Raw genomic sequence first — 26,174 nt, forward strand, 5'->3', positions numbered from 1 at the left:
CTGGAGTGCAGCGGGGAGCAGAAATGGTAAGCATCATCTGAGATCATGACAAGCATAAAAGACCATTCCTCAGGCCACCGCAGAGACATATTGGAGGAAGAAATCAACTAAGGGCTAGAATGAAAGGGTGAGGACTCAGGGTATTTGAGTATTAAAATGAAGGGTGATTCTGGGAGCTGGAGGCTTAGAATCTCATCAAGGGCTGGAAATCAGGTAGGTAGCAAGGAAAGGAAAGAAAAAGGACTGGGGAGCAGCAATGTCAGAAAAGGGGCAACTTACCTGGACTTAGGGATTGGTGTCCTGCCCTGTGGGGAAGCTAAGCCCTTTTGGCCAGCTGGGAGCCTCTAGCCTGTCAAAGCAGAGGAGACCGCAGAGGGTGCCTGCTGAAGGAGACTGGGCTTAAGGCCTCTTCCCTGGTGCTTCTCAGGAAGGAGAGTGAGATCTGAACTTAGGGGCCATGCCCTCTGCACCCTGGCCTGTCTCCCTTTCGACCTCCTCTCCTACAACTCTACCTCTCGTTGCTCATGGTCCTGGCCACGCCCGCCTCCTCTCTACTTCTGGACAGGCCTCCCTGGTCCTTGCTCCAGAGCTGTGTGCTGGCCATCTGCTCCGTGATGGAAACGCACTTCTCAGGCCTTTGCTTGGCTATCTGCTTCTGGTCAGTCAGGGAAAGTGTCATTTTCTCAGGGCCTACCCCAGCTACCCAGGACCAAGGAGTGCCCCATCACTGCTGTCACATCTTGCTGTTGTATTTGCATCCTCCAGCTTGTGATGACTTATTTTCTGTTCAACTGGATTCAGTTTGCCTGTCTCCCTCCATCAGAATGCAACCTCCATGGCGCAGGGGTCCCCACTGCCTTGCTCAACACCTTATTCCCAGTGTTGGGAATGGCATGCGGCATATGGCGGGGCGCAATAAACACTGGCTGAATGAATGTGTGCATGCTAGAGACCAGGACAACTGAAGATGGTCATGGGAACTGATGATAGATAAGCAAATGGCTGGCTCTTAGGGGTTAGGGAAACACTTTGGAGTATCTTCCCAGCTTGCACCCACAGTACCCACTCCTCCCCATAGTGGGCACACCACCATGCCTGGCTAATTTTTGTTATTTTTTTGTAGAGATGGAGATCTTAGTATGTTTCCCAGGCTGGTCTAGAACTCCTGAGCTCAAGCAATCCATCCACCTTAGCCTCCCAAAGTGCTGGGATTACAGGTATGAGCCACTGTGCCTGGCCTTATTTTATTCTTTAAAGGAATTTCAGGGCTGGGCATGGTGGCTCACACCTGTAATCCCAGCACTTTGGGAGGCTGAGGCAGGGGGATCACCTCAGGTTGGGGGTTCAAGACCAGCCTGACCAACATGAAGAAACCCTGTCTCTACTGCAAATACAAAATTAGTCAGGTGTAGTGGCGCATGCCTGTAATCCCAGCTACTTGGGAGGCTGAGGCAGGAGAATCGCTTGAACCTGGGAGGCAGAGGTTGCGGTGAGCTGAGATCATACCATTGCACTTCAGCCTGGGCAATAAAAGCGAAACTTCGTCTCATAAAAAGGAGTTTGAGTTAGGTTTTCTGTTCCTAGAAACCTAAAGCATTCTACTTGACTCAGGGTGTGATAACTGTCCCATTCAAAGCTCTCTGGGCAACTGGCTCCATTGCTATCTTGTATGGAATTTATGCTCTGCTCTAGGGACTAGTCTCTCTGAAAGGACTATGGGTAAGGCAACAACAAAAACAAAAGCACTCTGGAAGAGAGGGGGACTTTCAGAGCTGTCCTAATGGATAGACCAGCAGCAACATGTCGAAGCCCCAGTGAGATCATTTTGACTGTGTAGAAGCAAAACTTTGTCAAAAATTAGAACTTCTTTAGAATAGCCTCTCAAGACATCGCACAAGAAGATGGGAGAAGATTGCCTTTGAAATGGGCCCAACTTACATACCCATACCTCTGTGGAAAGAAGCAGTGGATAGAGTCAGAGAGCAGCTTTTCTGAGTGAGCAGAACTGCAGGGAACAGAATCAGGAGTGAGAAGGCCTCTGGGAGCCAGGACATTCTTATCTAATACTTGAGGCCAATGTGGCAACAAGCAGAAGTGCTTATGAGTAGATTTTCTAGATGTTAATTACTTAAGATTATTATGATTTTGATTTATTTCACATTTGAATTTGATTTCTTATCATTGTTTGTTTTGTTTCCTCAGTGTGTGTGTGTGTTTTTAAATATAAACCTGTAATGCCGTCAGTTCTGCCTTACTCAGTGACCCTTGATTGCTCATTCACATTTTAAAATTAACAACTGGGTATTTTGTATATATTTTCTCTGCTTTTGTGTGTGCAGACTAATTTTCTAGCTATCTCCTTCTCTAGAGTTGGGATCCAACCAGCAGCAATGTCAGATTTGTTGTTGTTGGTTATGAGGTACATGCTAGTCCCTTGCAAGAAACAGTTTCAGGCACAGCTGGATCCAGAGGTTCAGACAGTGTCATCAGGACTCATTATCACCTTCTCCACTTCTCAAGTATGCTTTCTTTTGTTTCACTCCATCCTGGAGTGCAGTCTATTATTTTGATGGTGAGATAGCATCCAGCAACTCCACATTTATATCCTCGCAGCTTCAAGTCCAGTGGAAAGGTGTGACTTTTCCTGATAGTTCCAACAAAATTCCTGGGCCTAAATTGGGTCACACACTCACCCTGAACCAATCCCTGAATGTGATGATTGGGCTTAAGCCTGGGGAGATGCAAAGACGCTCCTGGAGCTGAAGATGTGGATACCTCTACCCAAACTACATGGTTAGAGGGGGAAGAGGGGATGAGTCTTCAAAGGAAAATGTGGTTCTTTTATCTGAAGAGGAGAAGAAAAGCTGCATAAGCAAAGTCATACATTTTCACTTCAGGCCTTTTCAAGCTAAGATAATGAGGGAAAATTATGTTCTGCTTTGGAGGAATAAAATCTTTGCAACTATAAAATTTAGTCTTAACAGAATGCAACATTTAAAACACATCCGTGGGAAAACCACACAGAACATAGCATGACTTCTAAAGTAAAAAAGAGTATTCCATTAACTTTCAGAGTTTTAAAAACAAAGGGCTTTCTGTTAATAAATTTTACTACATATTGTTCAGTGCATGTCCTACTGGGTTTAGAAATTGTGGTTATTTTGAAGCATTTGATTAGGTGGGGAGGAAACATCAGAAGCAAAGCAGCTGAAAGTACATTAGCAAAAAACCTACATCCCAAATTATTTGGGAATGTGAAGTCATAAAGGATGATGAATCGGTGCCAGCAGGATGGAAACAAAATAATTTTCTTTAAAACTCTAAGGCATTGTTCTAGTTTTAATTGTTAAGTGAGCTGAATAATAACAGCTGAGAAGGAAAAGTCTTTTAAAACCAGCATTACTGTGTGATCCCTACACTGACCATGCCAGAAACTGGTTGTGCTCTGATTGGCATAGCTGTGTCTTCAAAGCTGCTTGACCAGCACAGAAGTGAGGTTGAGAGGTTTGCTGACATGTGTCGGCATATGTAAAACTTTTTCCAGGGAGAGGGCAAGAGAAGGAAAAGAAAAGTTAAACTGGAACTCCAATAGGTTATGAGATTCATCTTGATGATAAAACAATGAAGAGAGAAAGCCTTTCCTAACAGGTGGAGAGAAGTAAGTCCACATTTGGACCCAAATAAGCTTGGTAGCTATGCCCAGCAAGCACTGAGATGGAGGAACACTGTGAGTTTAAATCTGTATTTAGTCAGCTTTTGTTACAATAACAACCCCCAAATCTTAGTTGCTTACAACAATACATGCTAATTTCTTGCTGATGAGTTTGTGGTTGGCTGCAGCTCTGCCAGACAGGTAGAGATCTACTTCTGCATTGTCTTGTTTCAGGACCAAGCTGAAGAAGCCCGTTTTCCAGGGCATGTTATTCCCATGACAGATGCTAAAAGTTCAAGGGGGTGAGTAGAAACATGTGGAACTGGCATGTTGTCATCCATTCATATTCTGTTGATCGAAGCAAATCGCAGGCCCGAGTCCTAAGTCATTGGAGTCAAGACCCTGACAAGAGTGTGGTGGGGCATATAACAATGAAGAAATAATACCATCTACCTTAATCTGACAGCTCGGCCAGTTATTTGTCTCATGATGTTGGATAAATTAGTTAAGCCTCAGTTTCTTTTATCTGGGGAGACAAAACTGTTTACTTCACAGGGTGACAGCTAAACTAGGGATGCTTGTACAGCGCTGAGCACAGTGGCCTGGATAGAGTAGAAAATCTAACATTGGATTGTTATTCATTGGAGGAATCATATTACAGGCAAAGCATGCCTCCTTGGGAGGAGTGGCATCCTGACTGGCATCAGGGAGAAGGCAGACAGGAGTTGAGAACTTAGCTGGGCACAGGGGAGGGTATGGTAGTGGGGCAGGCAGGAGAGGGTTTAAGGTGGAGGGAAGAGCAGGGGCCCACCAGACCCAGTGCTCACAAACACTGGGGAATGGATGAATAGATGGGTACGTGAGGAGAAACAGTTCAGGCCCTCTCTCAAACAACTCCAGGAGAACAGCTGGTCTGAGGATGACTGTGGCTTTATTTTCTAGGACAGCCTGGTCACCTTGCTTCCTCTGGGTGAAGCAGACTTTGCCCCTTGAGATCAAACCTGGCAGGCTGTGCTTTCTACACCCCCAGTCCAGTTGCCTCTCTTGTCTCTCCTGTCATCATATCCTGCCCTGTACTTCCCCTTCTCCAAACCACTTCCAAACCCTGTACTTCCCCTTCTCCAAACCACTTCCAAACCCTGTACTTCCCCTTCTCCAAACCACTTCCAAACCCTGTACTTCCCCTTCTCCAAACCACTTCCAAACCCTGTACTTCCCCTTCTCCAAACCACTTCCAAACCCTGTACTTCCCCTTCTCCAAACCACTTCCAAACCCTGTACTTCCCCTTCTCCAAACCACTTCCAAACCCTGTACTTCCCCTTCTCCAAACCACTTCCAAACCCTGTACTTCCCCTTCTCCAAACCACTTCCAAACCCTGTACTTCCCCTTCTCCAAACCACTTCCAAACCCTGTACTTCCCCTTCTCCAAACCACTTCCAAACCCTGTACTTCCCCTTCTCCAAACCACTTCCAAACCCTGTACTTCCCCTTCTCCAAACCACTTCCAAACCCTGTACTTCCCCTTCTCCAAACCACTTCCAAACCCTGTACTTCCCCTTCTCCAAACCACTTCCAAACCCTGTACTTCCCCTTCTCCAAACCACTTCCAAACCCTGTACTTCCCCTTCTCCAAACCACTTCCAAACCCTGTACTTCCCCTTCTCCACTTCCACTGTCTCCAGCCCTCCTCTGGTGCTCCATGCCTACCTCCCCTACATCCTTAATCCCTTATGTAAGCTTTCTATCCACTTTCGCACTTCAACTGAATCCTGGTTCTCCCTTGAAGTCACAACACTTTCTTTGTAGCACTCTCAAGAGGCCTTTTAGTCCCTCACATTCCATGCATCTATGTATCTCAGGGTGGCCTGGCAAGGTTGTCACTTTTGCTCCTTGTTTTTTTTTTTTTTTTTTTTTTTGAGATGGAGTCTCACTCTGTTGTCCAGGCTGGCTCACTGCAACTGTTGCCTTCTGGGTTCAAGTGATTCTTGTGCCTCAGCCTCCTGAGTAGCTGGGATTATAGGCACCCACCACCACGCCCAGCTAATTTTTGTACTTTTAGTAGAGATAGGGTTTTGCCATGTTGTCTAGGCCAGTCTCGAACTCCTGATTTCAAGTGACCCTCCCACCTCGGCCTCCCAAAGTGCTGGGATTACAGGTGTGAGCCACCATGCCTGGGCTCTTTGGCTCCTTGATGCCTTTGCTTCTCCACTTTCTCATAACCCTCTGAGTCTTGGCTTCTCCTCCCTGGTTCCATCAGCAACACCCTTGGCCACCCTCCTTCATTCTGTGAAGACTAAGCCCCTGCTGCTCCCAGTTTTCCTTTCCACCTCAAGCCCTGAATCTGCCCCACCCCAGTCAACCGGGCCTGGCAGCCATCTCATCCTTAGTGCTGACCCATCCACTGTGAAGCCACGACTGAAAAGGGGGGTTCAGGTCTCTGGGGAAGCTGGAGAGACCCTGCCCCTCCCTCATTGTGCCTGCTAAAGAATTACATTTGAAGGCCTATGAAAAGTGAGTTATTTTGAGATAATTCTTTTTGCTCTGGAAAGCAGGGTTTGCCACTTTTTCAAACTATTTCAGTATGTCTGGAAAGCAGAACCACACATCATACAACATTGGAGACACAGGGGGCACAGTTGCCATTTTCAGCATAGATTGACGTGCATAATCGTAGTGCGAAATTGCAATAAATAAAGCACAGTCATCTTGCTAAAGCGGCACACTCACAGCGGATGCTGTCGTCCTTGGAGCAGGAGGTGTGTGCTGCTACCCTGTTCCGCCTTGAGGTAAGCCGCAGCAGGGATTTGGAGCCCTGAACAGAGAAGATCTGCATGAGTTGCCTGTATCACACCGCTTTTAGCAGGCGCCATCAAAGGCAATGATGTTTTCCCCAAGCCTCAAGCCAGATCCCTGAACCTGAGTATGGCACCCTCTCACTGTAAAGGCTGCATTCAGAATAAATCTCAGATAGAACCAGATGGCTCTGAAGCCCTTCGGAGAGAAGGCCTCCCGATTTCTCCTCAGTTTCACAAAGTCACTAGATTGTCTCAACAATATTTGGGATATTTGTGAAATATCCCAAAGTTCACGGGACCCCAAGCCCAGTGGTAATTCTTTCCTTGCAGACTGTCAAGGCTTTGCTTAAAGCCCCTCCAGAGAGGTAGAGCTCATGCTGTTAAGCAAAACATGAGATGCTGTTGGTGAGGGTGTTTTTCATTCAGCTTTTTAGAGTGTAGACGTTTGAATGTGCAATCTTCTGAAACCATACAATGATTGTCAATGAAGGATCTCTAATTTGTGAGTCTGGAATGAGTTTGCACACTTCATGCAGAGCACATGGGAAGCTGAGCCCACCCTCTTGATCTCATTCAGCCAACACTGAGCACCTAGTTGTGTGCTGGGGCCTATACAATGGTCTCAGGATTCAGAGATGAATGAGATACAGTATCTGTTTTCAAGGAACTCATAGTTTATTCAGGAAAACCAACACAAAATTACAAAATAGCATTTTGGGAGCTATCACAAAGAGATATATACAGAGAAAAGGTTGTCTGTATGTTGAGTTCAAAGGAAGTAAATGTTTGTGAGGGAGCTTTGTGTAGCTATCACAGACAAAGAGAACAGCACATGCAAAAGCAAAGTGGCACCGCAAAGCAGTGCTGCCAGGGTCCTAGAGGTGGTCTGTGTGCTGGGGCTGGGGCATAAAATGTTCAGAGGCAGTGATTGGCTATGCCTCCAGATAGAGACGGGCCAGGTTGTGAAGGCCTCTGTGTGCCCTCTAAGGAACTCGGGTTCTAACCTATAAAAGGAAGCCAAGGAGAGCCAGAGAGAAATACAGAGAATTGGAGTAAGGTACCAAGGTGAGTCGTGAAGGGGGCTGGCAGTTCCCTGAGGTATTCACTATGGCACAGGAAGGTGGCCACATCTGTCCCTGCTCAGAGAATCAGTGATACGAGGGCAAGATTGATCAGACTCTGGATCGGACAGTTCCAGAACATTGGAAAGCCTTTGTGGTCCATCAGACAGAGTGACCTCACCAGCTCTGCAGACACACACACTTCCATTTGCCAAACTGCAAATACTGAAGCAAAAGGGCACCAGGATGCATGCCTCTGGGCCCTGAAGTGGACAGCCCTGGTGATGCTGGTGTGTCCCATGCTTCTCTCCCAAGCTCCCCTCAGGGATTGGGTCCTCACTGCCTAGTGGATCATTCATGATTCAGCAGTGATTGCAGGAGGCCTGCGGAGCTGACCAGGGACCAAAGTGGGCTCACAGACAGAAAGGCAGGGCAGGAACAACCTACCCACATTCTTCAGGGGGAGGGGAAGAGAAGCAAGGAGAAATGAGGGTACTAGTCTTCCGCTTCTGGAGAGGGAGCTTGTTGGTGTCACCTCCTGCTTCCCCTTGAGGGAGTCAAGGCAGAGGGGCTGGGGGGATGGCCAGGGAGGGCTTTTTCTTCCCTTGCTCTGGGAAGCGCTAGGATCTAGGTTCTTAAAAGACCGTCCTGCGGTGCCTGTGGTACCACATGCTAATGTTTGGGATCGGGAAGTTGTTATGTTGTCACTGGCTCCAGAGATCACTGGACAGGAGGACCAGCCCAAGAGTAAGCCCTCTTGAGAGTTCTCAAAGCAGGAGAATCAGTGTTTCCGGCCAAGACTCCATAAACCTCATGAAGCCTGGTTTCTCCTTTAATAATAATGATACTAATAATAGCTAATATCCATTGAGCAAACATTAGGTACTAGGCACTCTTGTAAGTGTTCTGCATTTATTAACTTATTTAATTCTTACAACTCTCAGAGGTGGTTAAAAATTAGTCTTCACTGTGCAGTCCTTCCAACGATAACTATGATGATCCTTGAACACAGAGACTTGATATTCCAGCTCCATGATTTCAGCAGTTGGGAGCTTCTCATTTCCTTTGCAGCCCTTGGCTCGGCGATAGGCACAACTATAAGGTCAAGTGGGTATTTTCCAGGCAAGTCTAGCACGTGGACTTGATGCTGTGCCTGAGGCTGGTTCCCAGCTTGGGGCTCCCACATAGAGGCTGCTTATGCCAGGGCAAAAGCCAGCCTTGTGACCAGTTCTATGCCAGCTACAAGAACTGGGTTTTTTAGTAACTTCAGCACAGGAACCATGTGCTGTGGGCAGTAGGGTAGGATGGTCTGAGCCCAAACACCGGCCAGAGGACTAGTGCAGCCATCTGGAAGAGTCAGCTCACAAAGACGAGACTTCCCCAGGGCCCCACTGTATAGATAGTGCCTCTGGGATTCCAGTATTAGGCATAGTCTGAAGAGGATTCAGCCCAAGCCTCCTGTCTATTAGAAAAAGTGTCTCCCTGGCTGAAGGAGGCCAGGAAGCAGTTGCATCCCTGTGGGCCATCTTCTCAGATGCTGCTTTGTGTGGTGTAGTAAAAAACAAAAGTGACTTAGGTCAGAAACTTGAGGCATGACTATGTCCCACTGTTAGCCAGTGAAAGCCCATCAGAAAGAGAGAAAAGGGTGGTTGGAAGTGTAGGAGGAGAGCAGGCATATTCAGGGGGCCAGCAGTGCAGCAAGGTTTTTGGAGAAGCACCAGGGCTGGAGCCATGAGAGGGCAGGGTCAGAGAGGAGGGGTGCAGAGGGGGACTGCAGTCAGAGGCTCCCAGGGGACCATCCCCAAGGGAAGTCAAGGTCAGAGAGAGCAGAGAGCGCCCGTGGAGTCCAAGGCTGGACAGCGAAGCCCAGGGGCAGCCCCAGCCCATGCCACATGTGCTTTCAGAGGCCCTAGTTCCCGCTGAAGCACATTTTTGGACATTTGATTTCTCCCTTCTGCTTCTCTTCTTTTCTTGTGCATACATGTATGTTAAATAATATCAATTATCAAAGTTTATTTAGCATCCATTAAGTTCTAGATGCTGTGTTAAACATGTTACATTCATTTCTTCACTTAAGTCTCACACAACTCCCTGAGGTAGGATCTATTGTGTTGCTAAAGAGTAGAAGAACCTGAGGTTTAGAGGAATTTAGAAACTTGCTGAAGGACATACAGCTCAAAAATGGCAAAGCCAGAATATGAAGCCAGCTCCAGCACTCATGCTTTTAAATACCACACTGTCTCCTGGGTTCGCAAAGTGAAAAGACCCCATCCCGGCTTTGATAAGCGGATGACTGCCCAGGGCCCTAGCAGAATCCCAGCAGGGGAAGACTCTCCTGGAAGCTCCTTGGCAAAACAAGTCACCTTCTAGTCTGTCCCCAGCCACTGACCTCTAAGTCCCAGTGCTAATCCTGCTTTGGAAAATCACAAACTACATGGGAAATCAAAGGCAAAGTCCCAGCTCCCTCCTATCAATCCATTCCTGCTTGGCCCTTTATGTGGTGCAGGCCCCCAGGGAAGCAGCAACTACAAGCCAGGAGATACTCTTGGCTCTGCTTTCATAGAGAAAACCTCCATTGGCTATGGAAATTGGGCAATTTTTCACTTAAAACCATCTGAAAACAAAATTCAGTGCCTTCAAAATTATATATTCACAGAACATTTCCAGACTCTGGAATAGGATTAGATGGTAATGATTTAATTGATGGTTAAGTGTGTAGATAAAATGAATATGCTGAATTCTTTCCGTAATTATCTCTCCAAGGAGCCCCAGCAGCTGTAATTACTGTCTGAGGCCAAAATTACAAACCAGCTGTAGTTTTAAGCAAAATACATTGCAGCCTCCACTGGATCACTGAGGAAAAGTCGGTCCCTACCAGCACAGAGGCCCACTAGGACCCATCAAAAAGGGAGCACAGCCCTTAAAGAAGTTTATTCCCAAACCTCAGGGAATGTGTTCTCGCCGCATTGTTCTACATCCTGGTGCTTCACTGTCACTGCACGCTGCTCTCTCGTTGCAGCTGGAAACCCTTCTTCCTCCCCTAGGAAGATCAGTTCATACTGATCTCTCATCCTGAGGACCAGAGAGCAGACTGAGCAAAAAGAGGCACTATTAAATCTCAGCCCAGGGAGGATGGGGGAGCCCTCGCGGGCCTGCAGGGAGACTGGCGGTCTCACTACAACTCAGAGTCTGTACCCTTTTGGTAGCCAATAGGCCAAATTAGGTTGTAAATCTACTTTTGGCTATAGTAAACTGGAATGGCTGATTCCACTGATCAAATGAATCCAATCATGACCAAATTCTCTGTAGAAGCTAAGCTCCTTCCTGAATAGTTATGCAAAATCCATGCATTCATTCAACAACCATCACAGAATTATGGAGTACCTCCTATGTGCCAGGCACTATGTGAAGGATTGGGTATACAATGACAAATAGAGCAGATATGGCTCCTGCACTATTGGACTGTGGCTCTTGAATTATCCTTCACTTGACTTGGAACCTACCAACAGTCCTATCTGGGACACTAGGATCTGCATCTTTAGATGAGGTGGTTGGGTAGAAGAGAGTTTCAGGATGAAGTGGGCATGCTGCAGGTGAAGAATGGAGGACGTGAGCTGCTGATTTCAGCTGAGCTGGCTGGAGACACTGGCCTTGGCTCCCAGGAGCTTTGTCTGCTCTGCAGCCCCTTTCATGCATTCAGCACTTCCTGAGGTGCCTACTGTGTGCACAGACTGTGCCCTCTGTGGTTCACTCCTTTACCCCCTAAAACATGGACATCATGCCCTATCCTTGTTGTGTGGAGCTCTTGCTAGGTATGACTAAGACAGAATACAGTACCAGGTAACACCATAACTGTTATTAAACAATCTCTATTATTTTCTTATGTCTATTTCCTCAGCCAGATTGTAAATTCTGTGGGGGATGGGACCAGCATTTCCCCATTATACCTCCAGTGCCGGGTAGGGTGCTTTGCACTTGCTCAGAAATACTCGGTTTAAAATAAATTCTCCAACTCCACTTCCAAAGGGGAAGCCGGGAGAATTCCTTTTCAGGTGAAGGTGTTAGGCAGTGGGGACTGCAGAACAATGAGCAAATCGAGACTTCCACAAGGGCACACCAGAATCCACTCATTCCCATTCAAAAAGTCCTCTCATTCTCATTCCTTCTTTCATTCTCATTCTCATTCATTCATTCATTCTCTCTCTCTCTCCTTTTCTCTCTCTCTCTCTCATTTTCCTCCTGGAAGACAGGTGCCATGTATTTTTATCACTGAATCCTCAGTGTCTGGACATCGCGTGGTACAGAGGGCCCCTAAATAAGTGTTTATTGAATCGACGTATCAATGAATCCATCAGAGTCCTGAAGAGTTACCTGCAGTGATGTCAATGGCCAGGGGAGGGCAGCAAAGGGCAGCAGAGCTGACGGCTGAGGCCCTAGGAAAGGGCTACTGCTCTTTGGGAGACAGATGCTTGGCATTGAGTCAAGGAACCCATTACCCATGTGAGTATCTGGAGACACTGAGAACCCCAGGACTGGAGAAAATGGCTGACAGGAATTCAGCCAGTGTCAGAAGCCCAGTGTCATACAGGAGGGGGACTAATTTGAGTGGGGAGCTGCTGAAGTGGGTGCCCAGTGCTGGTGGTGAAGGTGTGTGGAGAGATGAGCTGAAATCCCGATTCCCAGAGAGATAGTCTAGAGTCACAGTGTTGGCAGCACGAGTCCTGTGCTGAGCTCTCTGGGATTCCAAACATGCCTGAAGGGTTTTGACTCTCTGGTTCTTGAAATAACAAGTGTTCCAAAAGTTGGGTCTCACATCATCCTCCACCCTGGTTTGCACTGCAGAAGAGTGGGAAGAGAGAGAGCCAAGAGCAGACCACAGCCGCATGTGTGTGGAGACGTGTTCTCCAGCCCCTCCTCAAGTCCCACCACAGGGGAGGGAAATGGCAGCGTTGGGTCTGTAGAGGAAAAGCTCCTCCCCTCAGCCATTTTCACTGGAGAGTAGAGCGTTGATGGCATGTGCAGAGACATGGCAGGAGGCGGTGGGTTTGCTGGGACCATCTCTTATCTGGAGAGTTTCTCAGTGGGCGCTGCTGGTCTGGCAAGCTTTGAGATTCAGATTTGGTTTGTTGCCCTGTGGTGTGTGTGCTGGCTTGAGCTTTTTGGAATAGGCTACAGAATGGTTTGCTTCCAGGAAGGTGGATAATGGAGTGCAGAGTTGTCATGAGAAGAAATCGGGTGTCTGTGGGGGAGAGTTGGCTGGAAGGTTGGCTGGGTATTGCCAGGGGAGAAGGGGATGGCGTTTTTCTTGGTGTCCCAGAAGAAGGGATCCATCTTCAGGGCTGAACCTGTTTGGCCCACACAGTCCCATTCCTTTTGCCAATGACTGCTTCAAACACTGGCATACTTCTGGCCATGATGTGTAAGGAGCCGGTTTGCTGGGCACTTGAATAATTTTTTCCTTGCTCTTAACAGAGAGCTACAAGAAGTACATTTTCCTGTGGATACTTTCATGTCTGGATGCAATGCCTAGATCTGCATCCATCTTGCGACCAACCTGAAGATGAATCGAAAGTAAGGAAGGATGGCCCAGTAGCCTGGGAAGAACTGGTGTTCCTGATACCATCATTAACCACAGAATCTACAATCCCTGAACCCCCCATCCTTAACTACAGAATCTACAATCCTATCTCTAGACACTCTGTCCGGATGCTACACTTTCTTTGTTCAATCTAGTTTGTGTCAGGACTTCTGTTCATTACATCCAAAGTATTCTAATACTGGTAGCAAAACAACTGGAGAAGTTTTCACTTTGTCTTTAACCAAAGAAGACTTCCAGGAAACATCTCCTCAGTGGATTTCTCCCTCACCACTGGATTTTTGTCTCTGTACTAGTGCTTTGATTTGTTTTAGGAGTTTCACCTCTCCACCTGTCATATGCCCCTGGCAGGCTCATTTCTGCTAATGCCCACAATATGCATGTCAATGAGCTTTCAACCTTAGGTACGCAGCTCTTCAGGCATGTATAGCACATTAATCTGTCTGCTTCTAAGTGGTCTGTTGATATGTTTGGGTTACAGTTATACCTACAAGGCTGTGGTCATTGTCCTGGGTTATTCTATTTGTTCTCTCTGCAGGATGCATTAGGACACCCAAGGCCATGGCTGTCATTTGCATCTAGGATTCAATCTTATCTCCTGTGAATCACTGGAAATCTCCTGTCCTGGAACCCTTTTTTTCCACATCCCACTGGATGTCATTCATAGCAACTGGTCTTGTGGGTTGTCTGTTTTATTGTGTTGTCTTACTCTTCCTCTTGGTATCAGTTTTTAAATCCTCTTGATGAGATCAACTAATCAATCACTAAGCAACATAGTCCCTCATGTAAGATTCTCTGCACTCTTGGCTAGAATGATTTATTCTGGTATCTTAAGCTGTGTTTCAGAACCTCATTCTAAATATCAACCTATTCTTGTGAGTCCACTACTGATCATCTTTAGATATTCTTCAGTCTTCCAGAGTTCCAAAGGGCAGTAGGAAGAAGCAAAGAAAATACCACCTGTATTCTCACATCTTTCATTTTTCCACTCAAAAAATACTGCCATGTTCACTCCTGGTGAAATGTTTATGTCCATGAGAAGCAGTGGCTTTGAATAGTTTTGGCAGACTCTTTATAGCGCTTTACTCAACATTGGGAAGGTATCTTGCCATCAGACCTTTTGGGTCTCCATGAAACTTCTTATACCCCCTCTAGGAAAAGTCAGTAACTGTGATCTTTCTGAGCTTCTAAACACAGCATTTTTTGTACACTCAAGTGAGTGGGGGTCCTCCCTCATTTGTGCTTCTCTTCCTGTAAGTGTGACTTCCTCGCAGTAGGATGAATCTCATGCCTATTTGTGTTATTTTGCTAATTCCAGCTTCTGTTCTACTTGGGGCGGGGGGTTCCAACTCTTTTAAGGTTTCATCTTCAGCACTTCTAAACCATGGGAAACTATGTGAAAACAAATGTAGTAGCCAACACACCATTCATCACTGTGCTTCTGGACAGCTACAAGTCCATACGTGTTCAGGTGAATATTCAGGTTGTACGGGAATAGAGGCTCACTCAAGGTAGTTCAATGAAAGTCTAGATGGGAGTGCTTATGGTGTTCTATAATAAAATACTCATGGAACAATAATAGAAATGGATTCTTAGAGAAGCCCAAGAGAAGGAACTATGATTGCTTCATTTCCCTGACATTTCTAAGTTTGGTGGCGTAATCTAATCAACTCAACTCACCTTAGGGTGCCAGGCCATGTCATAAGTCACTGGACTGCCCATAAACAGGTTTCTGGGAGCATGTCCCCATCTTGATCCAATCACCTGTGGCCAGGGACACACATTTTACAAACCATGGTGGTTAGGGCTGCCTGTTCAACAGATATTAGGGGTGAAGTTGTACATGCATGCAGGGGAGGCTGAGATGGTAGGCACCGTGAGTAACATGTTCCAGGGTGGGCTCTGCCTCTTGTCTGCTCTGTGACACACCCCGGCTTCCTTGTCCTGACCTCTCATTTGCTAAAGTCTGATTTCCATCTTTGAAGTCTCTGCTCAATCTCTCCAGCCTTCTGCTCATGTCTTCACCTCCTACCTTGCAGCCTGTCTTTTGACTTGATGTTGCTTGACTGCAATTCCCGTGGTTTGGCCTGAGGGTCCACTCCAATGAAATGCTCCTCTGGCAGCCTTGGCAGGTGTGTCCCAGTGTTCCTGGCTGTCTCCTTGCACCAGTGCAGGCTGCTTGAGATTAGACATGCTCCTCCCTCCTATCAGTCCACCTTGGCCCTGACACTGACTTTTCTCAGCCTCCTTTTGTTTGTCTGCTGGGGCAGAACAAGGTTTCCCAGAAGGTTTAAATTTACATTCTTGGTCAAGGTCTCACACCATCATGACACTGAAGCAGAGAGAGTGACTTCCTTCTCTTCTATGCTGTATGCATGCCTCCATGCCCCTACTAGTCTGTATAATTCCAGTTTCTATACTTTCTTCCATTCTTTCCTGAAACTTTGTCCTCTCTGTTAAAGTAGATTTTTAGGGATTTGTTTCAGGTTGGTTCATCCCTCGGAATATCTTGGGTTTGTCTGATTGAAGCCAAATGGACACAGTGAGTGTTTCCTTTCTGAGTGGTGGGAGGTGGCTCTTGCATCACCTTTGGGTCCCTTAGAGCTTTAGAGTAAATGTTCAAAGACTGCCCACAGCTGGACTAGAGGCTGTGAATTAGATCTGGGAGGAGAAGACTTAGCAGGAAAAAGCTTCTGTATCTGATGCTAAAATCAGAGATGAAGTCTGAACAGAAGTGGGACATCCAAGAGTCAGGGGTGGGATGTAGGAGGTGCATGGGATGACAGAGGCGGGGCTCAGATCTGAGAAGGGCAGTTTCAATGTGCACAGCAGAGCACTGGGGAGGGGATGTATTGTTCCGTACAAGCTGATGAAAGTTGATAGAAGAATAGGAACAAGGCTTGGATGGTGACAAAAGACCTACCTGCACCAATGTGAAAAAAGTGGCCCTTTCAAGGCTGAGCCAGGTTGGAAGAGGGCAGAACTGCTTCCACGACACCAGAGAGTGCGGCAAGTATGTGAGAAAACCTGGGCACCAAGAGACCTGGGAGAGAGGAGGCAGATGATGGGTGGGCCAAAGTTCTGGTAGTTGGGAAAGGTGATAGAAGGCATTGCATTAATGCTGGGTCCTCTGCCCTTGTCCTAAGAGCAGCACATAGCTGCTTCTGAATCCTGCCCATGTAGTAACATTTGTTTCCATATGCCACAAAGATGAGATGGGGCCCTGATGTGCCTGCTATAGGAGGGCAGAGCATCCTGTGTGCTCTGTGAGAAGAGCTGGGCCACGTGTCTCTGGGTCAAAGCCCATACACCAGTTATCCCCTCTCTCTCGTATCTTCAGCCTTTCCTTCCCTATTGGGAAGGATTTCCATATTTCCAAGAGCCTGCTCAAGTGGGGTCAGCATGTGTCTCTGGTCACCACCCTCTCCCCTGTGGAGGGTTGGCAACTCTCCCATCTATACAAAATTTGAAAGCACCAATTATATGATTGACACTGTTACACTGGAAAACAATTTCCTGTCAGACTCCCCCACTAGACTTTTTACAGGCAGGTGCTACATCTTCGTCTCTCTCTCCACAGCACTTGTTGTAGTATTTGCAACCTGGCAGGAATGAAGGAGTCCACGTGGAGTCAAGCACCTCAGGGAACCCCTTCATGGCAGTGACACATACCTCCAACAAGATTTGCCTCTTCCTTCCTTCTGTGGCTTTGCACAGCATTTTTCTTTAATTATAAATACACAGTTGGTCTCTCTATGCTGTTTAGGCTAAGCACAGCACAGCCCCAAACTGGAAAGTTAAATATTTGTGGTAAAAATAACTTATTTGTGCCTATGCAAATGTGGCAACACAAACTCAGGCATGTAGTGTTCTATGCAGAGAAGCTAAAACCAAGAGATGACATTAATTTCCAGTGAAAATATGGGATGACAATTTTAGAATTCTGGCTTTTCAGAAAAAAAATCACTCTAGAGGGTCCTAAAAATATGTGCAGTTAGTTATGAGTCCATATTTCCTTCTTACACTCCCACACTGGATCAAAATGCAGCGGTCGTTTTCAAAGTGCATATCACACAGTGTTTTTTGAACACTGTGTGTGTTCAAAAATGGGCTGCTGCCCATTATGGGTTTGTGCAAAGGCAGTGGCCCATTATGGGTTTGTGAAATTAATTTAATGATTGTGACCAGTAGTCTATTTTTAATAAAAAAACAAAAAAGTGCATCATGTTATATGTATTAATTTCATGAAACTGTTGTTTCAGTTTTATATCTATGTCCATGTTATGATTGAAATGTATATCCAAATGTGAATCAATGCCAAGAACATTTGAGGCGCACTGCTCCCTTCCATGTAGAACTAGGGACTTATTGAAATACTGTGCTACATCTTACATTCTTAACACTAAAGTCTTTGTGAAGCACTGGAAATTCCAAAAGCCAGAGAAATGAGAAACTTGGGCTATCTCTGGAAAAGTTATCCTTATTTAAGCAGTACAATAGAACAATAAAAAATAAGCTACTGGAAAGCCAGTATAGGTAGAGTTACAGCTTCCTAGAACCTTAATTGGCTGCAGAAAGGACACAAACACTTGTCCAACATCCTTCACTGCTTTCACCAGATACTATGCTAGGTGCTTTCATATATGTTATATCATTTAATCATCCACACACAGTTATCTAAAACCAGCTACTAATATCCCCATTTTACAGAGGAGGAAATGAATCCTCAGAGAGAGAAGATAATTCGCTCAAGCTCAGCAGTTCTAAGTGGCCTAGCTGGAATTAGGTTCCTCTTCCTGTTAGACACTAGTAACAACAGCACAACTGAGGTTGTCCACCAGGAAGCTGAGCTGTGTCATGTCTTCCTCTTTGATTAAATGATTTTGCTTTTCTCAATTTGTCTGCTTCGATCCCAGTAGCTCTTGCATTTATCTGTTTTAGACATTCAACTTTCAAATTAGATTTGACTTCATTAAAGAATTTGGCCAAAAAGAACCCAAAAAAACAAAAAACAAAAACCCAACTGGACACCACTGTATTAAACAAGTAATTTAAGCCTTTGTGTGTATGCTTAAGTTTGCTAAGAGCTCTTACATTTGTACATATACATGCATATAAACAACATATTACAAATAATCTAGAAATACATACGAGCACCATGGACCCTCAATCTGGGATCAGACTAAGCAACTTCTCATTTTACAATTCAAATGCAAATCCATGTTAATCCTACAGAAGATACTGCCCCCACTTTCCCTTCCTCCAAGGCCACCAAATTCCTTTCCCTGTGGCTGGCTGCTGCACCAACACTTCTATAACCTGCTCTTTCTTCAGCTTCTTTACTGCCTGGAAGGAACCTTATGTAACCTACCACCCTACCCACCTCAATAGCAAGCATGTCCTGCTCAGCAGCACAGTGTCTTAAACACAGAGGCCACCTAATGTTCTCTTAGCATGGAGTGGGTAGTGATGGTGGAAGGGCTCAGTCCTTAACTTCCAAGCCCTCCTGTCTAAAATTGGAATGCGTGAAGTCCTGAATCTGGCCCAGATCTGTTTCTCCTATAATAGTCCTGGCTCACCATTATTCCCTGTCTCATGGAGTTCTCTTCTGGTCTTTTCAGCTGATTTTTTTTTTCTTTTTCTGAGATGAAGTCTGGCTCTGTTGCCCAGGCTGGAGTGCAATGGCACAATCTTGGCTCACTGCAACCTCTGCCTCCTGGGTTCATGTAATTCTCCTGCCTCAGCTTCCCAAGTAGCTGGGGTGACAGACGTGCACCACCATGCCCAGCTAATTTTTGTATTTTTAGTACAAACAGGGTTTCACCATGTTAGTTGGGCTGGTCTTGAACTCCTGACCTCAAGTGATCCACCCACTGTGGCTTCCCAAAGTGCTGGGATTACAGGCATGAGTCACTGCACCCGGCCTTTCAGCTGATTTTCTAATCAAGAAGCTATATCAGTCTTTGTCTGCAGTTTGTCAAGGACTCTCTTTTAAAGTGCAGAGACTATCCACCTCAGCTACAGCACAGGGCTCAGCACTGTATTTCCAGTTATGGAATACAGTTATTTCAGTTATTGTATATATGTTATATCATTCTTAATTCTGTCCCTAGTTCCTGCTACTGAGGAAGTCCATACTCTGCAGGATAGTGTCCTGGTCTGCCATGAATTCAAACAATCTGTAAAGAGAGTGAAGGAAGCTACATCTGTGCTTGGGGGCTTTAGAGAGTTATTGGCTTGAAGCAATAAGAGGAACATCTGGGCTGAGTAGTCCTTGAAGACTCTCATGTGATTCAAAAGTCCTTTTCTTCCTTATTATTTCCTCTCTTGCTATCAAGCATCTCCTCTGGCAGCAGCAACTGAACTAAAAGTGATTTCTCTATAACAGTGAGCAAGTTTCTCATGGCCTTTGCTATTGACTCTTTCATGCCTGCTGACCTGCAAAAGAATCAGGAGGGCTGGTGCTGGAGCGGATGGCACACTGTGAGTGATGGTTTAGATTCTGCCTGGACTCAAACCATTTGGTTGATGGCAGTATCCTTGATTTTCCCCCTTCCTATCCTGAGAGTATAGGGTTTCTCTGAATTATTATTTCTTTCTTTGCAAGGATCCATGGATCCTCATTCCTGATATAAGACTAGTTCTAGGTAAGCGCACATTCGTGTGATATATTGGTTCCATACTAGGCAATGGAAGTGCCACATTATCTGTAAGGAGCAGGAGAAGAGTCATTAGCCCTAATCCTGGGAACGAACTTTCTGTAACTTTAAGAAACATAAAATTTCAAATGCAGCTGAAAGGTTATATATATTCTGTCACCTCCAACTACTCACCCATAAATACAATAGGCACCATAGAGGCTAGGATAAAGGGCAAATTTAAGATTACAAGTGTGCTTGTAATAAATATTGACAACATCATGCCTTCAATGTTATCAATGTTGATGTCACCCTGCAGGTCCAAGGTAGAGAGGCAGAACTGCTCCCCTGGCTGCCCTGCCATACTTTAGGGTCATGTGATACAATCTTCCATAGCCACGGGGCCTTGGTTTTCAACTCATTCCTGGACCTTGTGTGCCAAAGTGAGTCCAGCTTCCACACCCTTTACCTCCACCTCCAGGCTGATCCAGACTGCCAGGCCAGGATCCTCCAAGCAGGATCCTACCTTGATCTTAAAAACTTCCTATGAAGAGCTCTACCATCATGTTTTCTAAAACCAGAAGCCCACCCTAATCCCTGCCTGGCTTTTGGTTCCTTCATTAGAGGCAATCACTGCCATAGAGAGCCCCACTCACTATCCCTCCATAGATGCTTCTAGAACTAGGTTGGGAGCACGAGATGCTCAGCCTTTATATTTTGTTATCTTGAACCACAAGGGAGTCTTTGAGGACTACCCAGCCCAGATCTTTCTCTTATTACTTCAAGCCAACAATTCTCTAAGGCGCCCAAGCACAGACGTGGCTTCCTTAACTGTCTTTACAGATTGTGTTTGAATTCATGGCACAGCAAAAGACTGTCCTGCTGTGTATGGAGTTCCTCAGTAGCAGGAACTACGGACAGAATTGGGAATAGCACTAACACTGGAAATACAGTGCTGAGCCCTAACACTGGAAATACAGTACTGAGCCTTGTGCTATAGCTGAGGTGGATGGTCTCTGAGTCTGTGGACCTCTCTTCAGCCAGTCCAATTCCTGTCTTTCTCTTGTGAATAAATGTTGCTGGCTCCAACTCAGCCTTATTTCTTGATGTGATTCTGACTCCAGTCATTAAGGGGGATGTCTTAGTCCTTTTGGGCTACTGTAACAAAATATCTTAGACTGGATAATTTACAAATGACAGAAATTTATTGCTCACAGTCCTTGAGGCTGGAAAGTCCAAGATAAGGTGCTAGCTGATTTGGTGTCTGATGAGTGCTAGCTCTCTGCCTCATGGATGGGGCCATCATTCTGTGTCCTTACATGGTAGAAGGGGCAAACAAGCTTCCTTGGGCCTCTTTTATAAGGGCACTAATCCCATTCACGAAGGCAGAGCCCTCATAACCTAATTGTTTCCCACCTCTTAATACTACCACATTGGGGATTAGGTTTCAACGTATGAATTTTGGGAGGATGCAAGCACTCAGACCATAGCAGAGAGAGATTGCAGATAAGGCCCAGCAGAAAGCACAAGCAGATGTGGATGTATTTGGATCCACTTCTCCATTCCCATTCCCAGGACTTCATTAAGCATTAATAACAGGAAAAAAAAATTCAGAATGTTCATATTTTAAAATTTATAGTCAATCTTAATCCCCTTGGGTGGTATTTACTTTCTTGATTGGTATATTAGTCCATTCTCACATTGCTATAAACAAATAATCCAAGACTGGATAATTTATAAAGAAAAGTGGATTAATTGGTTCACAGTTCTGAGGGCTATATAGGAAGCATGGCACTTACATCTGCTTGGCTTCTGGGGAGGTGTCAGAAAGCTTTTACTTATGGCAGAAGGCAAATGGAGAGCCAGTGTGGCAAATGGCAGAGCAGGAACAAGGGGGTTGGAGGTGCCACACACTTTTAAACCAGATCTTGCAAGAACACACTCACTAGCATGAGGACAGCACCAAGCCATGAGGGATATTATCCAAACATCTCTTACCAGGCCCTACCTCCAACATTAGGGTTCACAATTCAACATGAGATTTGGGCAGGGACAAATATTTAAACTATATAATTCTACTCCAACCCCTTCCAAATCTTATGTTCTTCCCATACTGCAAAATACAACCATGTCTTCCCAATAATCCCCCAAAGTCTTAGGTCATTCCAGCATTAATTCAGAAGTTCAAAGTCCAAAGTCTCATCTGAGACAAGGCAAGTGCCTTCTACATATGAGCCTGTAAAATAAAAAATCAAGTCATTTACTTCTAAGATACAATAGAGGTACAAGCATTGGATAAACATTCCCATTCCGAAAGGGAGAAATTGGCCAAAAGAAAGGGGCTAGAGGCTCCATGCAAGTTTGAAACCCAGCAGGGCAGTCATTAAATCTTTTTTTTTTTTTTTTTTTTTTTTTTTTTTTTGAGATGGAGTCTCACTCTTGTTGCCCAGGCTGGAGTACAATGGCACAATCTCAGCTCACTGCAACCTCCGCCTCCTGCGTTCAAGCGATTCTCCTGTCTCAGCCTCCCAAGTAGCTGGGATTGAAGGCACCTGCCACCATACGCAGCTAATTTTTGTACTTTTAGTAGAGACAGGGTTTCACCATGTTGTCCAGGCTGGTCTCGAACTTCTGACCTCAAGTGATCCACCTACCTTGGCCTCCCAAAGTGCTGGGATTACAGGCATGAGCCACCATGCCCGACTGTTGTTAAATCTTAAAGCTCCAAAATAATCCCCAACTCTATGTCCCATATCCAGGAAACACTGGCGCAAACGGTAGGCCCCCAAGGCCTTGGGCAGCTCTGCCCCTGTGGTTTTGCAGGGTTCCTCCCTCAAGGCTGCTCTCATGAGCTGGGGTTGAGTGCCTGTGGCTTTTCCAGGCACACAGTGCAAGCTGTCAGTGGATCTACCATTCTGAGGTCTGGGGGATGGTGGCCCCCTTCTCATAGTTCCCCTAGACACTGCCGCTGTGGGGACTCTGCGTGAGACCTCCAATCCCACATTTTCCCTTGGCACTGCCCTAGTAGAGGTTCTCTGGGAGGGCTCAGCCCCTGCAGCAGGCTTCTGCCTGGGCACTCAGGCTTTCTCATACATCCTCTGAAATCTAGACAGAAGCTGCTAAACCTTCACTCTTGTACCCACAGTTAAGCATCTGCAGACTTAATGCCACAGGGAAGCTGCTCAAGCTTCTGGCTTGCATTCTTTGAAGTAGCAGCTGGAGGTGTATCTGGGCCCCTTTGAGTTATGGCTAGAGCTGGAGCAGCAGGGATGGGGGGAGCAGTGTCCTGAGGCTGCACAGGGCAGTGGGGCCCTGGTCCTGGCCCACAAAACCATTCATCCCTCTTAGGTCTCTGAACCTGTAATGAGCAGGGCTGCCGCCAAGGTCTCTGAAATGCCTTTGAGGTCTTTTTCCCATTGTCTTGGATGTTAGCACCTGACTCCCCTTTAGTTATGCCAGTATCTCTAGCAAGTGGTTGCTCCACAGCTTGCTTGAATTTCTGTCTTGAAAAGCCTTTTCTTTTATTGCCATATGATAGGCTGCAAATTTTCCAAACTTTTACACTCTGCTTCCTGTTTAAATATAAGTTCCAACTTTAAGTCGTTCCTTAGGCTATCAGAAGCAGCCAAGCCAAATCTGGAATGCTTTCCTGCTTAGAAATTTCTTCTGCCAGATACTCTAGATCATCACTCTCATGTGCAAACTCCCACAAATCCCTAGAGCAGGGACACAACACAACCAAGTTCTTTGCTAAAGCATAACAGAGATGACCCTTGCTCTTGTTCCCAATAAGACCCCATTTCCACCTGAGGTCTCATCAGTCTGGACTTCACTGTCCCTATTACTATCAGCATATTGGTCACAAACCATTTAACCAGTCTCTAAGAAGTTCCAAACTTTCTCTCATCTTTCTGTCTTCTTGTAAGCCCTCCAAACTCTTCCAACCTTGGTCCATTACCCAATTCCAAAGCTGCTTCCACATTTTCAAGTATCTTTATTGCAATATCCCACTTCACTTCTGGTACTGCTTTTCTTGCATTGCTATAAAGAAATACCTGGGACTCGGTAATGTATAAAGAAAGGAGGTTTAATTGGCTTATAGTTCTTAAGGCTGTACTGAAAGCATGGTACTGACATCTGCTTGGTTTCTGGTGGGGCCTCAGGAAGTTTTTACTCATGGTAGAAGGCAAAGGAAGAGCCAGCATCTCACTTGGCAGAGCAGAAGGCAAGGCAGGATTGAAGGTTCCACACACTTAAATGACTAGATCTTGCAAGAACTCACTATCAAGAGGACAGCACCAAGCCATGATGGATATGACCCAAACACCTCCCATCAGGCCCCACCTCCAGCTTTGGGGATTACAATTCAACATGAGATTTGGGCAGGGACAAATATTTAAACTATATTAATTGGTTTTATGACCGCCCTTTAGTAAACTTTATTAATATGAACACTTACTATTAACATGCAAAGCATCTAAGCACACACCATTCAGATCCTGAGCTATGAAGGAAAAAATCACCCCATTGTTTTCCTGCCTTATTCATAACTGCTTCTGTTTCTGATAATTTGAGTATAACTCACCGTAGTGTACCATATACCTAAAAGTTACAATTGCATTGTGTGATTTCTCAATGAATTATAAAGTTCCCCTTGCTTTGTAGAAAGCCTCTTTTCTTTATTTCAAGCATTTTGATTATCAATATCATCACATTTTATGTCCTGAATTTTATCTAAGGTGTGAAAAAATATATGTCTACCACCACTGACTGAAGACTTTATAATAATAAAAATAGATAATGTAGAAATAAAAATAATACTACAATTGCTAAAATTATTGTTGTTAAAAGAGTATAGATTTTCATTTTTTTTCTAAACAAATGAATTGCAGTACATCACATAAGACATTGAAGGGAAAGATCAGCTATGTGACTAATCTTCACTCCTGAGGAACTGTGCCTTTATCAGCTCAAGGGAGTGATTATAAAATGAAGAGCTTCCCACAGGCCCTGAGACTCCATGTAGAATTTGAATAACATATAAATACAAAAGGAAAGCAGTTTTTTTCTTAACCTTATATAATATTTGTATGTCATTATATTTGAAAGCCAAGTGTCCCTCTTTTCGCCATGCTTGCTTTAACACACAAGTTAATTATCTGAACATTAATAATTTGCTCCATTAAGAAAACTTTAATGGGAGTCTACTGTCGCTACACACTTTGTAGGTATTGGACATACCACAGTGAGCCAGGCAGAAGAGCTGATCTCGCGACAGCTTTGGGAATGGTTCTCTTCACTCCCAGAGAACACCACCTGGGGCAGTGTGAGTGTTCACCTGTATCCTAAATAAGATGTTTTTCATTTCAAATAAGAGAAATTCTGCTTATCACTGCTTACACAACAAAGGGAATTTATACATTTACATACTTATAAAGGCCAGAGGTAACACTATGTTTGGGAGAGGTTTGATTCAGGAGCTCAACCACGTGACTGAGAGTCTGGTTTCTTTGTATCTATGGGCTTGGTTTCTCCCTAAACCTGGATCTTTTATAGAGATCCAAAGAAGCCACAGCTGCTCCCAGGGTATTTAGTGCTTTGTTTATATCCAACAAGAAAGAGAGAGTATCTTTGTCCAAACATTCACACCAAATGTTTTATAATACTGTTGGACTGAATCAGTGCATGCAGTGGTAATCCCTGTGGTTAGCTTGACAGGTTTAGCCTGGAACTAAGTCACACATACTGTCACCAGAGACAAGGATGGAGCCAGGCTCCCTAGCATCATTAATCAGAAATCAGGGCCATCAGAAAGGGGGCTTGATGCTGAGGAGGCAACTAATAAATATTCACACTGTTGGTGTATGGGTCCCCACAGGACTGGGCAGGATCTTTTGTGAGGTTCCCTTCTGCTTTTTGTTGCTGGAGTGTGAGTACTAAAACCACCTATCCCAACATAGACTCTCCATTAACTTGGCTGTACTAGTCTACTGCCTTTATTACTACAACTTAAGTATTCACTCATGGGACTTCCCAATTTCTATTCCTTAGGAAGCATCAACAGTTTACACCCCAAGACTCTTTGAATCCCAGGCTCAAAATCATCAACTTGCTGTTCCACCTCAGCTATTGTATCATGACACTGATCCAATCCTAACCAAGGTCCCCATCCCCCCACTTCATCTCCCTCATCGCATGGAGAGACCCACCTTAAACCACACTTCAAAGTCTCAATAAATAAGACTCTGCCCTTCCCCTTCCATTACCTGGGAAAGCAATAAACTCAGCTTTGTCTTATCAATAGGTTGTTCTGGTAATGTTTGGAAGACAGCATTTGACAGGTGCATCTTCTGAAAGATTCATATCCAGGAGCAGTGGTCTTCCTGAATGTCCTCTGCCAGGGTGCTCCGCCTTTGCCCCAGGCCCCATT

The 26,174-nt window shown here is 45.3% G+C and overlaps 1 protein-coding gene across 4 annotated transcripts in view; it reads right to left on the reverse strand.

Annotated features, from left to right (window-relative positions):
- SYT9 (synaptotagmin 9) overlaps positions 1–26,174 on the reverse strand; it is a 226,865-nt gene that overhangs the window by 14,643 nt on the left and 186,048 nt on the right. The window contains exon 7 of one of the 4 annotated variants that reach the window (XM_077963569.1): positions 12,454–16,149. The exons of 2 other annotated variants lie outside the window; for them this stretch is intronic. In XM_077963569.1, the coding sequence (XP_077819695.1) occupies positions 15,748–16,149 (402 nt within the window). In that variant the 3' untranslated portion in view covers positions 12,454–15,747. Of the gene's footprint in view, positions 1–12,453; positions 16,150–26,174 lie in introns of those variants that run through there. One more of the 4 variants, XR_013404051.1, reaches the window with a different exon arrangement.

This window comes from Macaca mulatta, chromosome 14 (assembly GCF_049350105.2).
Source record: "Macaca mulatta isolate MMU2019108-1 chromosome 14, T2T-MMU8v2.0, whole genome shotgun sequence".
NCBI lineage: Eukaryota > Metazoa > Chordata > Mammalia > Primates > Cercopithecidae > Macaca > Macaca mulatta.